The 20881-nt window shown below is 34.8% G+C and overlaps 1 protein-coding gene across 9 annotated transcripts in view; it reads right to left on the bottom strand.

Moving 5' to 3' along the window:
* Positions 1 to 4750: 4750 nt before the first annotated feature.
* LOC149776264 (serine/threonine-protein kinase tousled-like 2) overlaps positions 4751 to 20881 on the bottom strand; it is a 181886-nt gene continuing 165755 nt past the window's right edge. For all 9 annotated transcript variants that reach the window (XM_089942676.1, XM_089942681.1, XM_089942677.1 and 6 more), the window contains one exon: positions 4751 to 19143. In XM_089942676.1, the coding sequence (XP_089798802.1) occupies positions 19026 to 19143 (118 nt within the window). In that variant the 3' untranslated portion in view covers positions 4751 to 19025. The remainder of the gene's footprint in view (positions 19144 to 20881) is intronic.

Below are 20881 nucleotides of genomic sequence, written 5' to 3'. Positions count from 1 at the left end.
TTTCAGTGTGGTTAACAAAGAATCCCATACATCGGTGATGAAATCTTCATTCTCCAGACGTACGCCTTCAAACTTCACCGCGTATGTGTAGGCCGTAGTTCTAAATTTTCTAGATGACCGCTTTTCAGTCTCTCGAATGCGGTAGAAATTTTCGGGTGATACTGGTGGACTTTGGTTGGGTGTAGACTCTCTGGGCCTAGATTCGGGCTCACTCATGTCATCTTCAAAGTCGCTGGCATGCATCTGAGCCAAGACTTCAGCTACTGTGCGAGGAGATAAATCACGTTTCTGCTTCTTACTTTCTTCTCCTTTCTCCACGAAATGATGCGATCGTTTCAATTTAACTATATTTGAAACGCCCAGTACGTTGGCGTCACTGAAGATAGATTTGACGCTATAAATGTAAACTTGGGGTTTTCTATAGGAATTTCCACAAGCTGTAGCTATAAATATATACTAGGGTTTTCAAACAGGATCGTCACACAAGTTGTGACTATAAATATATAGTAGGTTTTTCATATGGCTTTCAACAGGTTAAAGCCATAAATAGATAATAGGTTAGTTCATAGGACTTTCCTACAAGATGAGATTATAAACACATAGTGGGTTTTTCGATAGGAATTTCCCTTAAGTTGTAGCTAATAACAAATTCTAGGTTTTTCTAAAGGAATTTTGTACCAGTGTTGACTATAAAAAGATACTAGCTTTTTCCACATAGTAGTTTAGATAGTGTAAGAGATAGTCTATTCTGTGAGATTTTATCGCGTTTTCTTACATTTTAAGCTAACACAGCGCGTTTGGATAGTGAGTATGATACAATGGATTGTATAGTGGGTATAATGGATAGCATTTTTGTGAGATTTCATCTTCTCTTACATTCTAAGCGAATACATACCGACCGAAGTGTGTTTGTGTGGACAGTAGATTTTTGGTTTTGCATGCGTGCGCGTACGTTTGTGTGGATAGTAGATATTGGCGTTTTTGATAGTAAATATTCGTTTATTTCTGATAGTAGATACTGTTTTTGGTTTCTTTGCAACGAACACTCATCAATGCCGATTTTTTCTATCGTTTTCATATACGATTATGATTGTTTTCCATCGTTAAAATCATATATTTAATTTTTTTTTATCTATGTGTCAATTTTTGTCGTAGGGCATACTGTGCACACTGTATGTGTGACATACTATGGAATAACAACAGGTAATTCAGGTTAACCACCAATAATTTGCAAGATTCGTGTGGAAAGCTAATTGAAAACTTTAATACTTGAAGCCTACATTTGTTGTTTGGAATTCTTCTTAAGCAATTTTTAAATGGCACTTCCTTATTAATTACATAAATGTACACTAGGAGGGTAATTTACTTGAAAGATGTTCAAGTCTGGAGAGAGAGAGAGAGAGAGATATGGAGGAAGCAGCAGACCTGCCAACCCTGACGAGTCTGTCTCATTAAGGCAGTTGATTTTTTTTTCCGGAAGATTGACCGGTTTTCAGTAAGGTGTAACAAAATGTCAACAACTGCTACTGTAAAGCTGGAAAACGTAATCAGAAGTTCGACGCATCGAAGATAAACATTATGTTCAACTGAAAAGTTTGTAAAGTATGCGTAGATTTTGTTTACCACCAATAGAGTAGCACAAACTCTAGTTCCAAACTCTATGCAGATCAATGGCTTGTTGCTATTTCTCAACGTGACATAATTCTTGGAAATTCTTTTCCATTTCACATGACGGGCAATCCCATCTCCCGCCACGAGACATACTCAAATTGGCACGTGATGTTAAATAAACGTAATTGTGTCCTTTCCAGCTTTTATTCACAAGAATCTGAATACTCCATTTTATTTTTCTGTGTTGATTATTAACACTTTTCTAGAAGCCTATTTTCCCTTTCGTCTTAAACATGCATTCCTTTCTGTACGCGATTTGTACAAGTTCTATAATCAAGACTTTGATCATGCAGACGCTTCTGGGGTGCTGCTGTAAAGTTAGTCTGGTTCCCTGACTAATTTCACTAATTCTAAGATAAAACCCGGATCGAAATAAAACACGGACGAACCAATTATCCGGAATTTTCGGCAACTATAATTTTTCCGTAGTTTATGCTCGCATGCCTAAGTACGTAATATTAGGGTAATTTTCGTAATACTTACGACAAAATCGTAAGAGTTGACAGGTCTGAAGCAGCAGAAGAACATGGAAATTTCGATTCGAATCTATTGAAAGGCATATAGATCCTAAATGGGAAAAGAAAGTAGTTCCAAAAGCGATATTGTCACTGTGGCGGTATCAATTTTAGCCCACCGATGTATTTAAATATTCAATTATGAAATATATAATAAAACAAATTATTCTATGTCAGCAATGATTCTTACCAAGTATGACGAAAATCAATCAAGAGGTTTTGGAAATATAGGCAAATGGAAAACCGGAATCAAAACCTTGATGCACATTTTCTGTGACCTTGACCACAAGGTAACAGGGGCAGGTAAGCACATCATATAATGAACTGTCTAAGCCAAATGATGATTCATCCCAAGTATGAAGAAACTCTATCAGCGGCGATAACAAATATAAGTAAATGAAAAGATCATCAACAAAAACCGCATAGCAACTTTTATACAACTTCTGTAAATGAAGGGAGCGTGCATCGTTATTGAATCGTTTTAGCTTCATAGTAATTCATACCAGGTACGATGCACATCAAGGGGTTTAGGAAAAATATCCAAATGAAAAACTTGAAGTAAAACCTTAACCGTATATGCCATTGCCGTCGGAAAATGTACTGCTATGTCTCGATTCCCACAAACGGGAGACAAAAGGATGTCCATTCTACGGAGATTCTTTTCTTTACCCAAGAATGTATCACAAGTCAAAATATTCTGAGAAAGCGAGTTTATATAGAAACGAATCTGCATAGTTTGAAGCACAATCTATGAGGTTAAATTATATTTTGAAAAAAGAAGTGACTCATAGGTCAAATCATTTTACTAGGGCATGAAAATCAGGCATGTCCCTTAATACCTACTCTCTGCAGGTAAAACTACGGGGAACTAAATAAACAGTTCCAATTATTTTAAACACAAGCCATTCTTAACACACCAATAGACTGCATGTCATTGGATCTAGAGGCTTCACAAATCTCTATGCTAATAAAGCTTGCCGGAATCTTGCTAACTGATTCGGCAGTTCTATTACTAGTATACAATAAATGCCATGCAAAGACACTATTACTTTAGCATAAAATGAATTCTGTTGAGAGGAATCTGGATGCATGATAGACTGATCGGTGTTACAACTTCACTACATGAACGGTAATATCATGCCAACATAATTTGAGTCGTATATTGTGTTAGGGTGAAAGTCATAACTCTTGACTGAAACCCTTTTGGTTATGTAACCATATTCAGCCAATGTCTTCTAAGACTTAAGAGTCCGACATTTAACGATTCCATAAACTGTACAGGTCATGGATCATGGATTCCAAGAGAATTCACATGAACTATTGATGATGGAAACCATTTTTAATTACAGCTTTCTCTGAAAGACCGTAAACTGAGGAACTTGCAACGAAAACAATGTTAAGAGAATGCACATTCAATGGTCATAACGCCTTTAACGGATTACGCACAAGTCAAATTCTGTCAAGGTCTCGTTGAAATAATGATGCACGTCAAATCTGATCAAAATCCAAAAATCCACGGTAAAGTAATGATGATGCGAATGCTGAAAATAAAATTCATTTCAAAGTCTTGTCTATATCAAGCTCCAAACCTAAAAGAGCCCAAGAACAACCCCTGGTTATGTGATGCTGTGGATACCAAAGTCACAAAGGGCTGACAATCGGGGAAGGGCATAACTCTTTTCATATGATGGCATGGAATCATTTCTTACTTGAAATCAAACAAATATCAATAAAAAGGTGTGTCAAAACTTTGGCTGAAATCGAAAACTGCTGTGCAATTTTGTGCTGCATAAACCAATGTTAGGAGGATTTATAATCAGGGGTCATAACTCGCATAATGTTGGGAATTAAATGCATCAGTATAAGGCTATATGCAACATTTTGCTAAAATCCAAGCATGCTTGAGAAAGTAATATTGTGGAAACCAGTGTCAGATGGTGCAAGCTGGAGATATAACTACTGCAAATGTTGTGGAATACCCCAAACTGAAGGGATCTTGTCAGCATAAAGCTTATTACCATATCCGTCTGAAATTCAAATATCTCTGATAAAGATGAGCTGTAGTAACGAAAGTTAAAAGGAAGGGCAATCAAGGGCCATACATTCTTTAAACAAGGTTGTATAAAACTCAAACTTTCAAAATCTTGTCAATATAAAACTGCATACCCACTTTAATAAAAATAAACAAATCTCAAGTTATCTCGTGAGAAACTAAGCTGCTGAAGGCCAGTCATCATTATGAAAGGACTCCACTGACATCATTGAACTGGGCCCCAAATTAACCAGAATACTTCTATTCATCTAGGACAGTGGTTTCCAACCTTTTATTTACTGCGTACCTAAACTGCCCATCAACAGGACCTCCCAACCCTCAGGCTTATGATGTGATTTCTAAAGAGGAACCTTTGGAACACATCTGAGGATACCTAGCAACCCTGATTTTGGACATGAACTTAAGTCGTGAACCTATATATACTATAATGATTCACACAAGTGAGGAACTGGAATCTTGTGAGAATCAAAATCTCATCTCACAAGTAATTTTGACAAAGTAGCTTACAAAACAAATTTAAAAATATCTTTATTTTAATCCATGTCACATGTAATGTACATGGCAGATGACCTCATGGTCCTTCCAGACCTTGAAGGTCAGTTCATACATTTACAGTCATGAGCACTATAACAACCAACCAACCTTGTAAGAAGGTCATCTCTCAATCCCAAGTCATCAACACTTGGACACACACAAGAAGAATCAGTAAAATACATATTTTCTTGCACATCAATCAATGCAGGTCCATTTACACAAGTAACTTTAGATATACAAAGATACACTCATGAGGATGACATGCAAATAACAAGTTTCATCCATATCACTATTCACTGCAACTGAATGTGAGATTTATATAAATTGTATACAGAGATTGTTATGACTGCAAATTGTGAAAATTAACCATGTTAAAAACATTAAGAAATTAGCCCTTTTTATTTTAATGAAATGATAAAGTCAATTCTACCCATGTAATACTCCTGTTTTCAACCATTACACTATCACTTTGTTTCTTGATAACATGTATATACATGCATATTAGACATATGACAATGATCAATATGTATTTCATCAAAATCTGAGGGTAGAAGTGTGCCATGGCAATTAGTGACACACACCATAGTGGCTGACCAGGTCTTGTCTGGCAGAATTTTTATTTAAAAAATTTAAATAAAAAAATTCCCTTCTGGTTGTAAGTCTGGCATGGCAACTACTGTGCTACCATGGCTTAAAATGTTCCTTATTTAATCAAATTTTACATGAGATGCAAAATATTTAAATAAAATAATTTTGAGTAATGATATTCTATTGCAAATTAAAAGAGATGTCCATGGAATGTGGCGTGTCACCTGTGACAGCTTGCAAAAACATGATCACAAAACTTGAACTACTGGTGGATTGCTGGGTTGAAATGATATTAATTTAAATCAGGCCAGATGGAAGAATTTAACTCCTTCAAGGTCTATTAAAAAAGTCCCTTCCACTGTCATTGACATTTTGCTCTAAATAATATTACAGTAAAACCTGCCTTGAAAGACCATTACTATGAAAGACAACTTGTGAGAAACCATGTCCACAAAGCACAGACTGAAATAATAGCAACAGGACTTGTCATGAGACCACCTTTCTTGACAGACCAAGACTTTTTTGGCAGATGGGGTGGTCTTTATGACAGGTTCCACTGAAATATTTTCTTAATTTATTCCTTTTATGTCAATCAAGTATTTAAATTAACATTTGAAACATCTGATAACATTTCATAGTGATTTCATTTTAAAGCATTTTCTATTTGTTTCAATTACTGCCATCAGTGGAACAATATCCAGGGAGAAAAGAACCAGATTCTATCATTTACATATGCCTGACAAAATACATAAATGGCCAGTAGATCTCTATTTTGTTCAAGCCTACAAATATAACCTTCATTCAGATGCCTCTGCCCTTGCCATCATTTTGTTGAATAAGACATACAAATTGCCCAAACATAAATCTGTGCTCGTTCTTTCGTTCTTTTTCTTACAGTAACAAGAATTTTGTAAATAAAAGTGACAGATCTTTAGCTAGCTAAACAGGTAGGAGAACAGTACTACACCTGAATATTCTCCACACTCCAACATATCCATTATTACACATGTATGACCTGCATCAGTGACATGCAGTGACAGATCACCAACTGCAAATCATGGTACGAATATGGATTTCTAAGACAAGATTGTCTCAAATTCATGATTGTTCATCAACAAAGCAGATTATGCAAACTAATAGACAAGGATTCATTTAAACATATATTCCACAGTAAACTATTCGGGCTGATCACCCTAGCCACCTGAAACAATCACTTCCAGATTTCAATCATAGTCTCCATTTACTAAATTATGACAAATAAAAAAATCAACTGGTCTCTGACATTTTTTTTCCTACGGTGTAGTTTTGTAACATCAGCCGACTTTATAAACAATTCTTTCAGAAAAACTTTGGTTACAGTTTTGTAATCTTTTTAAATTGTAGTACTACGAGGCAACATGTTTAAAAAGAAAGAAATTATTTTAAAGGGATGTGGGTGAGTGGGAAGATGGTTAAAGGGAAGAAGGGAGACTACATGTAGTGGGAACACTTGGGTCTTTACTATGTTTTGGGGTAAGGTGTGATGGGATGAAAATGGGCAAGATTTTTTTTATTGGTATTATTTAGAGGATAGTTAATTTCAACTGGAATTATTTCTTTTGGGGGCTTGGGGAAGAGGATGACAGGTCTTTAGAAAGTGTATGATAGGTAATTGCTTGCTTTGGCAGTTTTGGCACATAGCTGTTTTATTGCAGAAAACTTCACTCCATACAGTCACATACTGGTTAATGATGGCTTTCCCTCAGTAATAAAGGCTCTTACCACCTATGCATTAAAGGATCCATTGGATGCCAGTTCAAACCTTGATCTTGTACCAAAAACCCTGGCCGAGTCATACCAATGACTTATAATAATGGTACCAACAGCTACGTCGCTAGGCACTCAGCATTAAGAGGTTCATATTAGGACTGGTCAGCCTGGTGTCAGGATAATGTGACTGAGTGGGACATCATGCTACATGTCAGTGGCACGATGCCTCATTGCTAGACATCACTATAAACTGCCACACAGTTGACATCATAGGGATGTGACTGAATTTTTTTAAAAGCTACGTTACAAATCCAATCACACATACATATATAAAAAGATCCAGACGTAACTAACTAGAGCTTGTAGTGAATCAAGCATCATAGAGGGTCCTGTTCTCTATAACTTGCTTGGCATGGTATTAAAAAAAACCCAAAAGATTTTGTTTGTAAAAGCCAAGTATGGAGAAGTTGAACATTCAAGATCCATAACTCTTCTAAATAAAGACAAAAAAATCCATAGTAAAATTATGTTGTGGAAATCAGGAAGTTAATTCAGTAGGATGGTCAGTCCGGGGAACATTTATTGGAAATGATGTTGAGCAACACTTGATAATCATTTCATTCAAGGTCTTGTAGCTACATATCAAATTCATTTGAAATCCAACAAAGTTTAGTTGTACTGTGGAAACGCAAGTCAGAAGGATGGACAAAAAGGGTCATTTACTCCTGTGTGTGGAATACTGGAAATTAAATTAATTCAAGGTCTCATCAATATAATGCTGTGTATGAAAGGTATTCTGTGGAAAATTAAGTCAACTGTGTGGGCAACAAGGAGCCATAATTACTTTAAATGCTTTTGCAGAATGCTGCAAATCAAACTTTCTAAAGGCTACATCATCCTGAAGCCACATACCAAAAACAAATATCTCAGATATCAAATGCAGAAGCAATATTAAAAATATGGGTCATAACTCTTCTGAATGAGACCAAACCTTTAAAAGGTACAAGTTTGAAAGACAATGTTCGCGTCAAATTGATTCAGAATGTTATCAACAAATCCTGAGCTATGGCAGTTAGATGCAATGACCAAAGTAAAGACATCAAGTTCATTGTCATGAATATAAAATGGAGATGAGGAGACAAAGCTAAAAAAGATACATCTAAGGCTACAGGACAATGTATACCAAACCACATCATAATAAGTTGAACGGTTCCTGAGCTGTATTGATTACTGAATCAACAGTAGTTAAGGTCTAATATTGCTGGAAAAAGGTTAGTAAATGTGTGAAAAATGGACCTGAAAATAAGAAACCCCCATAAAGCATAGCGATATGTAACCTACTTCCTCTAACAAATGTCAACTAATTATGTATTCCTTGTGTGTGTGTGATTTGGATTTTTAACACAGATTTAACAATTTTTCAGTCATACTGATACTATGTCAGCAGTATGGCAGTTTATAGTGATGTCCAGCACTGGGACATCATGCTGCAGACATGTAACACAATGTCCCACCCAGTCACATTATCCTGATACCACGCCGACCTGTCCTAACACTAACCTCTTAATGCTGAGCACCAAGCAAGACAGCTGTAAGTACCATTTTTTAAAGTCTTTGGTATGAATTGGCCAAGGATCGAACCCAGACCTCCAGCATCTGAGGCGGACGCTCTGAACACCTGGCCACCGTACAGTGCTAGTTACAATAAGTTTGAATAGACAGATGGAAAAGGTGACGACTAATAGACTTGATTTAGGGCTCTATTTATATCAGTAACAAAAAGGCTCTGCAAGATGTCCAGTTACATACTTTCCATATACCCTCCTTTGGTTATTCTTTAACAAATGCACTGCAGCAATAAATGAGGTACTTTATGAGCAAATCTCGTCAGAAATGTACCAATCTCAAATGTATCTTTTCATGATCTCCTTACCCATAAACAGAGTAAATTCATCCTAGTATATTCAGAAGTAAAATTTCGTTATTTTGGGTGTATATTTTGTTTGCATTTTTTTTAAAAAAAGTTTAAATTCTTTGCTAGTAGTGGGTGGGCTATCTGGCTTTTTTATTGTCTATATTTGGTATTTGTCGATATAAAATATGAGAATTAGCCTCCTCTTACTAATTAATGACACATACTTGATACCCCAAAGAATCAAACTTTTGAGAAACTTTGATTTTTTGGGGCGATTCTCTTACCTAAATGGTTGACTTGGGCACATAAATGTCTATAATGACACCATTGCTGAAATATTTGATAAAGGAGTTGGTACCATCCAGTTTGTCTTTGGGTTCAATCACTTCATATCTGGCATTACCCTAAGGAGCTATGATCCTTTTAAAGATGCTAGAGTTGAATCCAAATAAAGCAGAATTCTGGTCTAAATACTAACAATTTCTTCACAGAGTATGGCATTTTGTCAACGAGGACTGCCTTGTAATGGTGGTGGAACTGTCACTTGATGTCTTTCTTCGATACAATTTTCCTAATTTTGCTTGGATTTTTGGGTTTTTTTTATAATAAGAACTTTTATGACATTATTGGCTAAATCAGGCCAAGGAAATGGGAACTTTATGATTTTCTCAAAGACACACCAAGGCAGGTGACCTTGGGGACAGCAGGTATCAAACCTGTGTCCCATGAATTGTTAAGTCGAATGCTCTATCAGCTGATCTGCCATGACTTAATTTTGTAAAATTTGGGGATAGTCTTATCTTTGGAGAGATATAATGCCAGATCAAATATAACACTAAGAAAATATACTAAGAAAATGCAGAATGTTTTCTTTTGTTTGTATTCATAAGTATGATATTCATGATCATGGTCTAGATAAACTGTAAATTTTGAGACAATCTGTACCAAAGAATTTCTCTCTTACAATGTACAGACAAACCAACCTAAAGACCATAGACTGTTCTCAATAACAATTCTGTGGTAATGAATGGCAACAAATACCACAGTGTTTATTAAAAGACAGATGCATACATACATACATCACACACACATAAAATTACTGTAATGCTTGTAAAATTAGAAACAAAATGAAAAATATGTACACAATTTCTTTTTTACACATTATGTCTCTCAATACAACTACTCATCTTTCAAAAAGCCATTTTCTCTGTTATCAGGAACATCATTCTATTCACAAAGAATAGATAAATATTTATGCACAACTGTATTGTGTTATCTGCTTACAGACTTTCCCTTCATTGGAAATGGATGACATCTTTACATAGTAATACAAATTATAAATATCGTGGATAGATCAACTGTTGATTAAAAGGTATAAATAAATACAATGCATTGACAGTTGTGTTACCAAAAAAGCATCCCAAAATACAAGAATACATGAAGTGATAGGTTTCCATCAACAAAATGCATATAGTTTATGCTTGCTTTATATTCTAAAAAAGAATGGCTAAAATTACACACTCTTTGATGAATGTTTCACCACAAATGGTAAGAAAAAGCAACAGAACTGAAGACATCTTTTTAATATTTAAATATCTTTTGCAACATATGCTTATCTTCTTTAAAATAAGTGCAGTTCTTCTTTTAGGGTACTGTACTTTTGAGAGCTCATGTTTTAAAAATACCCAAACCCTGACTCGTTATTGAAGCTTAAAATTACCCTGAATAGTCATATTTAATTGTATTTTGACAAATACAACCACATATGTGAAATGCTGGAAATTTCATCCAATTCTTTTGAAATAAGGTTGAAAAACAGCTTGATGCGTTATGCACCACATTTATGACTAGAGAGCATAGGTGTAATTATCTTATTTCTGATTATTTGTACTAAATACGACAAACAACAAGCCTTTGTCATTAGTGACAAAAAGCATTCACTATTAGGTGTATGAATGCATGTATGCACACATGTATATACAAATATAAACAGCGTAGAGGTAAAAATGGTCAAACTTTCTCTCACCCCAGCCCAACCTCCCAAATCTGTATTTTATGAAAGAAGAAATGTCTTTCCTTTACTTTACTCGCATCATCCACATTCCTCATGGAAATAAATTCAAACAAGTTATCATTAAGACCTTGACAACGGCATTTATTTCTCAAGAGTATTTAGAGAAAGGCAAGAAAATGTAAAATATTTACAACTATTTTGCATTAAAACATTGACAAGGACAATCATGCCAATAAATAATCCCAAAGAAAATATGTGATGCAGACTGAAAAAATTGCTAGCATTATTTCAATTCAATTAACCTTTTTCCATAATGAGAATAATTTTGCTTGAATGTTTGAGTTCCAATAATAAAACAGACTAGTTTGCATAAAATTACTTATATTCCCTTTATAAGCATGTATAATTTTATCACAAGTACGAATGTAGCAATGATTAAGAAAATCAGAATTAAGAAATATATCACTTCATAGAAGTAAGGGTCCAATGTACATACTGTACATAACCTACATTCTATGCACATATTCACAATGTGACCATGCACAGAATGGCACACCGTTAATTGCTTCTTTCCAATAAATAGCCTTTCTGTCAACTTGCTTCGACAAAGCCATTCTGTATCGTAACTAGCTAAATGTCAATCTCTAACACAAATATTAACTGATTCTTTTAGGAAAGTTCATAATGAATTTAAGAGATATTACACTGCAACAAAATGAGCAAGTGGGTTTAAAAAAAGATTTTTTAACCATCAAGATCCTGATTGTCTTGGCCGAAAAAGTGAGTCACATGAGTAATTTCATCAGCAATAGCATCAGATATGTATCTTGTAAATACTGTATGCAACAATAAGCAGCAAGCAAGGTTCACAATTGCAAGCATTACAATTTTGTGCATTATTAAAACTGAAAGTTATCTGATCTCTTTTATGGGGAACAATAATTGTGGATTTCCTCCCTTGGCTTTCAGAATCCAGTTTTCAAAATGAAACAGAAACATCAATGACACTCATGTCTCTTCTCAAAATGGGAAAGTTGCTCTACTGACTGAATTTTCTTCCCTGGAATCCATGATAACCTTATGCCACTGCCCCACTCTCATGAAAGTGCTACAGGACCTCTCCCATCTGATTCACATATACACATTTGAACACCTGAGCACCATCAGCAAATTCTCTCTAAGAAACTACAGGCAATGTGTGTGATCTGGATTTTTAGCATAGCTTTTTCTTAAAATTCAGTCATATTGCTACGATGTCTGCAGTGTGACAGTTTATAGTGATGTCTAGCAATGGGGCATCATGCCGCAGACATGTAGCATGATGTCCCACCCAGTCACATTATCCTGACACCAGGCCGACCAGTCCTAACACTAACCTCTTAATGCTGAACGCCAAGCGAGGCAGCTGTTAGTACAATTTTTGTAAGTCTTTGGTACCGCATCCGAGGGGGCTACAGGCAATGAAGCAAATGACCATTACATCATATCATGCAGTTGCTATTTAAGAAATTGTCATAATCTGCTATTTAAAATAACTTAGTTGTATTCTCCACTACTCAAAATGAAGGCAGTGGATTTCATTCAGCACTTTCCGGAGTTTGGGTAATTAGAATTATGACTATGAAAGCTTCAATAAGTCACACATATGTTCTGATATCAAAGTAGGGGACATTAAGTTTTGATAATTCATCAAATTCAGATGATTTATTGATACAGATATAACCAACTGTAGTTTTACAGGTTGAGAAAGGTCAGCTACATTTGGTCTCACAGCTTCACTGATATGATGGTGAACAAGTTCTGTTTTTATAGGATATAAAAAAATTAATCCTTGAAAAATTAAAATATAAAGATCAGATTTTACTCTTAAATATATCAATAGATAACAGATATGTACAAAAAAAGGTAAAATGGCTAAAATTTATGTTGAATTTAACATACAATGCTGCTATAAATTTATCAACAGGCCCATATATGCAGAGTCATTTAGATAACAGGTGCTGTTCTATGGTACACTGTATTGTGTCACATGTATATTGACAGCGTGCACTGTAACAGACTCTGCGAGGTAACTGGTTACGACTGTTTCTTAATTTTAACTGCTGCATGTTGAACCATTGCTACTATTCTTGAATAACAACATTTTCCAACTGGAAACCAATGCTAGCATACAGGATTTAAGATTTAACTTGAGAAGATTTCATTCAGACCCAACTAGACATAAGAAATCTTTTGATGAAAACCCCCATGTCAATTGACCATTCATTCAGGAGCAAAGATAACAAGATTTTCAAGAGGGCATCCTGATGCCATATAGGATATCACACTTATTTAGGATCAACTAGACATCCTTATTCTTTTGCAGAAAATCCCATTTCAATATGGCCATCTATTTAGAAGGAATAACAATAACAAGATTTTCAAGAGGAAATCTACAGTGGCCATTTTGGATTGTAAGATCAGCATTGGTTTTATGATGGACCAACCAGATACACAAGTCTTCTGGCAAAACCCAGATGTTGAAATAACTTTCTATTTAAGAGTAGAGACACGATTTTCTAAACAGCTGCTATAGTGGCCATATATGATGTCAAACTGGGACCAACTAGATATCACGAGAAGTCTTTTGGTGAAAACCCTATGTCGATATGAAATCAATTAAGCAGGTGTAGTGATAGATTTTCAAGATGGCTAGCATAAGGGTTATACTGAATGTAATATTGGTAGCATTTTCATTTGGGACCAATCAGATATCACAATGTCTCCTGGTAAAAACCACATGCTGAAATACCCATCTATCCCGGTGGAGCAGTGATAAAATAGATTTTCATAATAGCCACCATGGCAGCCATACAGGAGGTGAGATTGGCATAATTTTCATTAAGACCAACAAGATGAATGTGTGTGTGAAAAGTTTAGTTTAGTAGTGACAAATAACAGGCAACCATGTACACTTTAGACCAGCAGAGTTAAACAAGAGGTCAAAGTGGAACATATGTCACTCAACTAGCTGACATAACAGCTGACCAAGCTTATTTAGAAATGTAAGAATATATGCATGTAATCTATTTACCAAACTTCAAATTCTGATTTAACCCATTATACTATATCCCGATAAAAAGGCATACTAATATACAGTTTCTTGCTCATAATCAAGAGAATCCAGTCAATCAGATGTAAGATCACCTTGTTAATATTCATCAAAATAAACTCGGCCAATGAAATGAAAGATTACATCATCATTATAAGTAAATCTTACTCGTTATCGAACTCATCTAAGCTCTTGATGATATATTCAAATATTTCAAGCTGATCAAAATCAGATGTGAAATGTGGCTTTCAGAGTGGTAACTAGCTTATCAAATCAGATGCAACATCAACTCAATATATGTACCTCTCACTCTTGCTCAGACTTGTAAACGATCTTGATATTAAAATACATTCCAAGTCTTATCAAAATCAAATCAGAAATATGGCCTCCTGAGTGACAAAAAGATTGGCCAATCCAATGCAAAATCACCTCATTAACATACGTGGATTTCAGATATCGAACTTGTCCAAGATCTATATGTGATAAATCAAATATTCCCAGTTTGATTTCAATAAGACCAGATATATGGCCTTTAGAATGGTAACATAATCGAAAAGTTACAAATTTATCTCATCAATATGAATTAATGAATCTATCCAAGATTTTGAATGATGATATAAACTGGCACTGCAAGATCAAAATCAAATCTGAAATATGGCTTCTAGATGGGCAATAAACGCAGCTAATCCGATGCACAATTACATCAGTAATACAGGTGAATCTTTACTCATTATCAAACTCATGCAAGATCATGATGATACTTGTTGTTGTTGTGGGGTTTAATGCCATTTTTCATCACACGATAGGCTATGCATGGCGGCCAGTATTAATGGTGGAGGAAGAACCCGGAAAACCTTGGGAAGAACCACCGACCCACGAGAAGCTACTGGCAAGCTTTCTCACATACCCACATTGGCCGAATCCTAGACTAGAACTCACGCAGACAGAGGTGAGATGGCAGTGATCCATAATGGAGAGTGCACTAGACCACTCGGCCACCCTCATGATGATACAAATATATGTTCCAGTTTGCTCAAAATCAGATAAAAAATATGACGTTCAGAGTGGTAACAAGCTTTGCCAATCAGATGTAAAATCACCTAATTAATATGCATTGGATTTATCTCACTCTTTCACAGTCTATCAAACTCAGATCAGAAATATGGCCTCCAGTGTTGCTGTTATGGGGTTCAACACCTCTTTTCAACACAAGATAGGCTATACATGGCAGGTAGTATATGGTGGAGGAAGAACCAGGAAAACCCACTCACCCACATGATGCTCTGGCAAGCTTTCTTATCAACACACATTAGCCAAGCCCGAAACTCAAACCAATGAAGACAGAAGTGAGATGGCAGTGATCTGGAATGGTGAGTGCTTTAGACTACTCAGCGACTCGGGGTCCCACACTCCAGAGTGGTAAAAAGGTTTCCCAATCAGGTGCACTATCACCTCAATAATATGCATGGTTCTCACTCGCTACTGAGATTTTGTTGAAATAAACCCATGTTCCATTTCTGATTGCAATCAGGTCAAGAATATGGACTCCATAGTGGTAACAAGCAATTCTTGATGAATGCAGAGCAATACCATAAACTGCCATGGCCTTATGGTCAGGTCAACTAAATACAAGTGAAAATTGAATGTTTGTAGCTGAACTGGAAGCAAATTATGACTTGTATGATGTATTCAAGTCCATCCCTACTAAAAATTAGGATTTTATCTAATATTTCATCCCATAAACATGTGAAAAGAGTAAATGCAGATTTCTGACTGTATCCTATTTTTGAGGTTCCCATCGTATTATACAACTAAAATAAAGCAACAAAAAACGTTTTAATATTATTTTATCAGCAGTTTAATCTGACATAAAAATATGCAAAACAGAGTCTAAAATGATTTTGAACATTATAAATTTTGAACTTCCTACACTCACTTCTCCCCATTTTCATCAACTTCACAATATTCTGCCAAGAGAGAGAAACCAATTCAACCAAATATTAGAATCCAGCAGTGACCCTGATATACAAAGGACAACTGTCCATATTTTCAGATTTGCAGATGCATATCAGTAGCCATACTGCCACAAATTTTGTTTTACCAGAAAAGTGGAACTGATAAAACATTAAATTTGCAACCACATAACCACCGATAACAAGTCATCTTATCTGGACAAATAATACAGCAATCCCTATTCTAATACATTAACAAAAACTTTGTGAAACTAGAAATGTGTCCATGGAACACAAATGTCTCAAAACGGGACTGAAATGACCTAAATGCAAAACTTAACCTAGGTGTGATGGGCAGAATGACAAGAGTAACACTCTACTCTATGCTCTACCAAAGTCTGATGGGCAGAAAGATAAGGGTAACACTCAATGCTCTACCAAAGCTGTGGTAGGGCATAAATACAACGAAAAACTGTAAATGCCCATGGCATTGTCACAGTGCAAGTCGTGGGGTCACGATATGTAGGACGTTTTTACCTGTCACTACTGGCTCTTTTTTGTAGATGAGGGTTAATTCTTTAAACCTATCAGAAAGCATGTCAAATTCACATGTTTTGCAATAACCAGCCTGTGAAGGGACACAAGTCAAAATAACTCGTATTTCTTTACCAGGAGATTTTTTAAGTGACACAACCATGACTAAATCCTGCATTTTCATATAAAATTGAACTTGCTTATGGTTCAAAACAAACCAGAAAATCATTCATTTCCATAAATATGGTATAAACCATTATCCTACACTTGAGTAACAGACAATGGCACATCTACAGACACACTTATGAAAAGCATTCACCAAAATTTAATTGCAAACACACATAAAAGAATTTCTTACTACACTGATCATTCATTCATTTGGTCAAAATTCTATCACTCAACTTTTGTTTCCCCAGCTACTAGGGACATAGCACAATCTGACAATATCACATGATCACTTACATTATTGTACAGTCATGTTTCACAAAATGAGTGTCAATTTTCTAACATGAAATCCTTCTCTAAAATGTTTATTGTGTCGTACTCTTCCCTTCACGTCATCATGACTAGCCCAGAATAACACATCATCCAGTTTTCTCTATTATCAACAATGTATAAACTCCATACTTATGTCTCAGATATTCTTTAAGTGTAAAAGACCATCTGTATGAATTAGTGAATCCATATTCTACAGCATAAACAAGCCACAAGCCAATTCAAAGAGTATACTTTTATAATATTGGTTCCATCAGTAAAATTAAGATGTTTTAATTTGCCAATATGTTGTAATTGTTTAACAAACAAATCTGAGTGAAAAATTCTGGTATGTGCTAATTTTCTTTTGATCCTCACAATAAAATCATCCAGACACTAAGTTTCTGTTTAGTTTTTAGACATCATTAAATACATCATGCCAAGAAAAAGGGAGACAAGCCATATGATTTTAGTCTTTCACTAAAACCGATTTCAGATAATTTACTGCTCCAAGAAAAACAAAATTCACTATAATTCCTCCTACTAAATTAATACTGTTTTAAAAATGACAAATTTTCTCCAGAATTGTTTGGGCACAAAAACGAAAACCTAGCTCAAAGTCAAAATCAGATATACTATAAATAAAATTATGATACACTAAATATGTATGTATATATAGGGCATCAATAAAAGACTGGCTATATGGCATCGATTAATGTTATGTTTTAAAAAATGTAAATGTACCCCAATCATAATGTTTGTAGCAGAACCAAAAGTAAAGTTGCAGAAATCAAAGTTTATTATAATTGACTTTACAGAATATCAATATTTCAACTTTAAACTAAAGCTCTAGTTTTGTGCTCCAATGCTGAGAAAAGAAACTGGGGCAGAATTTATGAGAACACAGGACTGGGCTTAAAAGTAAAATATTTTTTACTTTGCATGTTTATCACAGAGATCTTATCATACATGTTTGGAGTGATCATGGCATGTTCATCACAGAGATCTTATCATACATGTTTGGAGTGATCATGGCATGTTCATCACAGAGATCTTATCATACATGTTTAGAGTGATCATATCTCAACGTTTTTAAGCAGCTCTGCCAAACATGTACATGGGGGGGGGGGTATTCTAGTACTTCGATACCTCTATTACACATATCATCAGCTTTAACCACAGTAATACATAATATAAACCAGTTTTTCATCAGTGGAGGAAACATTTTCATTCAAATTGGTAAACATTTCTATGAATGCATAAAGACCGGAGTAAATGGAAGGTCAATAGAAATATTTAAATGGTGACTATCCCATTCTCTTTGGGTTACAAACCATTTGTATTTTGATAGCTATTACACATAGCACAACCTGCTTTTTAGTCAATAACATTTAATTTTGTTCACTGAATCCAGATGGAAAGATTAGCATGGCCATTACTGAATGTCATCTCACTGTAACAGAAGACAAAACAAACAGGTAGAATCTTGTGCGTAGACATATGAACGGTGTTGCATAAAAATATGTGCAGAATAAGACATATAGGCACATATAATATTAAGCTCAAGCATGCATCTGAGCTATCTCCACAATTTGGTCTACAGCCAATGTACAAATCCTGAATACTGAAGCATCTATAGGATTCCTTTTCAACTGCAAAATTCTTCATGGATTGCAGCAGCCATTGGTTCCATTCTCTCTGGAACAAATAAAAAAAAAAAAATCCCCCTGAACATCAATTTTCAACAAGATGAAAAAGATCCTGTCACAGTCCAGTGCTTGGACTAAAATACTGGATGATATTTCATTCAGAACATCTCCTCAGAAGTCAAGACTTAATGTTGTCTTGTCGACACCAAGACTTTTCCTGCACGAATTCCTACACACATCACAGATATAATGTAATTAAATACCAGCTAGTAGTCTGTATTGTGCACTAGGTCAACTTGTCTCCAAAAGTAAAACCAGGAGACTGTGATGAACTAATTGATGGTGAACTCCCAATATTGTTACTGTAACTTATATTGCCTGTAGGGATATTCTCTGTAGAATGACTGCAAAAGAAATGAATATAACTTGTTAATGGCTAAAGCAATAGTAATACCAGTGTTTGACATCTGTGCCAAGCCACTTTAAAACATATCAAGGAATATTTTAAATAACAAATGAACCTATGTTAAACTACCACTTGATGTGCAATTCAAGATTTTTCTTACCATAGTCAGAAAGCATAAACATTAACTGTGCAGAATGAATTAAACTGAAATGGAAAATGACACAAACTGTAAAACTTAAACCGCTAATATTTAGAAATCCTAAACATTTCCTCAACACAGAAGAGTGAAGCACCTGTATTTTAGTTAAAAATTTGTTTCTATTTTGTGGTGGCTACAAATGGCAAGTTCAAGGGACCAATGAACAATGATCCATCTGAAAAATTACATCAAACTGAACTCTCTAGCCATCAGAGGAATTTCCAAAAATGTAAATCAAACAAAAAGTACTTTTATTGCGCAGATAAAACAAAAATACTTGAAATCAAAGTATATAAAGTATAAAGTCCTCCTAAATTAAGAATCTGACTAACTTGATTGCCAAAGATGAACATTTTCATGGTAGATATCATGAAACCATGGAAAGATCAGTATTAACCTAAAACAATGTCTGGACTCCCATTTAAAGACATGTCAATATCTATACAAGTTGCTTTGTATGATATTAGTGTATCTAAAAATAACTTCTATTACAAATTTGATCTTGCTACTAAAAATCAATCTCAGTACTACTACCACTACTACAACAAAAAATCCAAACAATTCCATTATCTGAGATTGAATACCATTTGTTTTGCAAATGGTGTGTCCTCTTTTGTGGAAGTCCGTGAGGTGTTCCTTTAAACTTGAAATTCTTTTTTCATCTCACCTACATATTATCTGCTGCAGGTGTAGAAGGTGAGTAGATAAATAATGTTACATTTGGAACAGTGGCTTCCTGATTTGAAATGTATTTGAGGTCTGTATAAATACTTACAGTTCACACGCCTTTCTAAATATAAATTTCCAGGCCTTTTCCATGTTTTTTTTCTCCAAAGATGAAATTAATTTTTTCAAGGTTCACATATGACCATTACTGAATGGAATTAAAGAGCATTTTGGATTATAAAACATGCACTTTCCAAATCTGAAGATGTTTCTCTCTCAAGACTCAAGAAAACATACAAAACCACAAAATTAGTCACACGAAACAAATCAAGACTATATTCCTATAAATTAGCATTTAAAGCCATTTCAATGTACAGAATACAAATTCTAACTTTACTTCGCTGAAATGCATTATACTGCTACATGGAAACAACATAATGAGCATAAATTATTTCATTTCCTTTCAAACATTTAATTCTAAAGAATTCTAGGGCGCTATATGTGCATGTTACACAGAGTAAACATTTCCTATCACAGTATGGAGAAGAAAAAAAACAATAAATGCTAAGTATTAGAATCTAATCTTGTAACAAAAGAAGATTAACCCTGAATTTATGTGTGCTAATAAAATCTCAAACAAGGTTTTTCAACCAACCTAAACTCCTTAAGATGATTTGGTTAAAAATTCCATCATTTAAAGACATTTACAAAAGGGTTGATTTAAATTTTGACAAAAGACCTAAAAATTATATATTGTTGTATTAACAAGGACTGAATTTTCTGTAAAATCAACTGGTCTTCTTGTAAATCAATAAACCAATCCCCAAACCTGAATTGATGCATGGACTCTTTATCATTTCTTAATATGTAA

This window comes from Sinohyriopsis cumingii, chromosome 18 (assembly GCF_028554795.1).
Source record: "Sinohyriopsis cumingii isolate HCF-2022 chromosome 18, ASM2855479v2, whole genome shotgun sequence".
In the NCBI taxonomy this organism is placed as follows: domain Eukaryota; kingdom Metazoa; phylum Mollusca; class Bivalvia; order Unionida; family Unionidae; genus Sinohyriopsis; species Sinohyriopsis cumingii.
The sequence above is the reverse complement of the archived record's forward strand: the minus strand, read 5'-3'. Positions and strand labels throughout refer to the sequence as shown.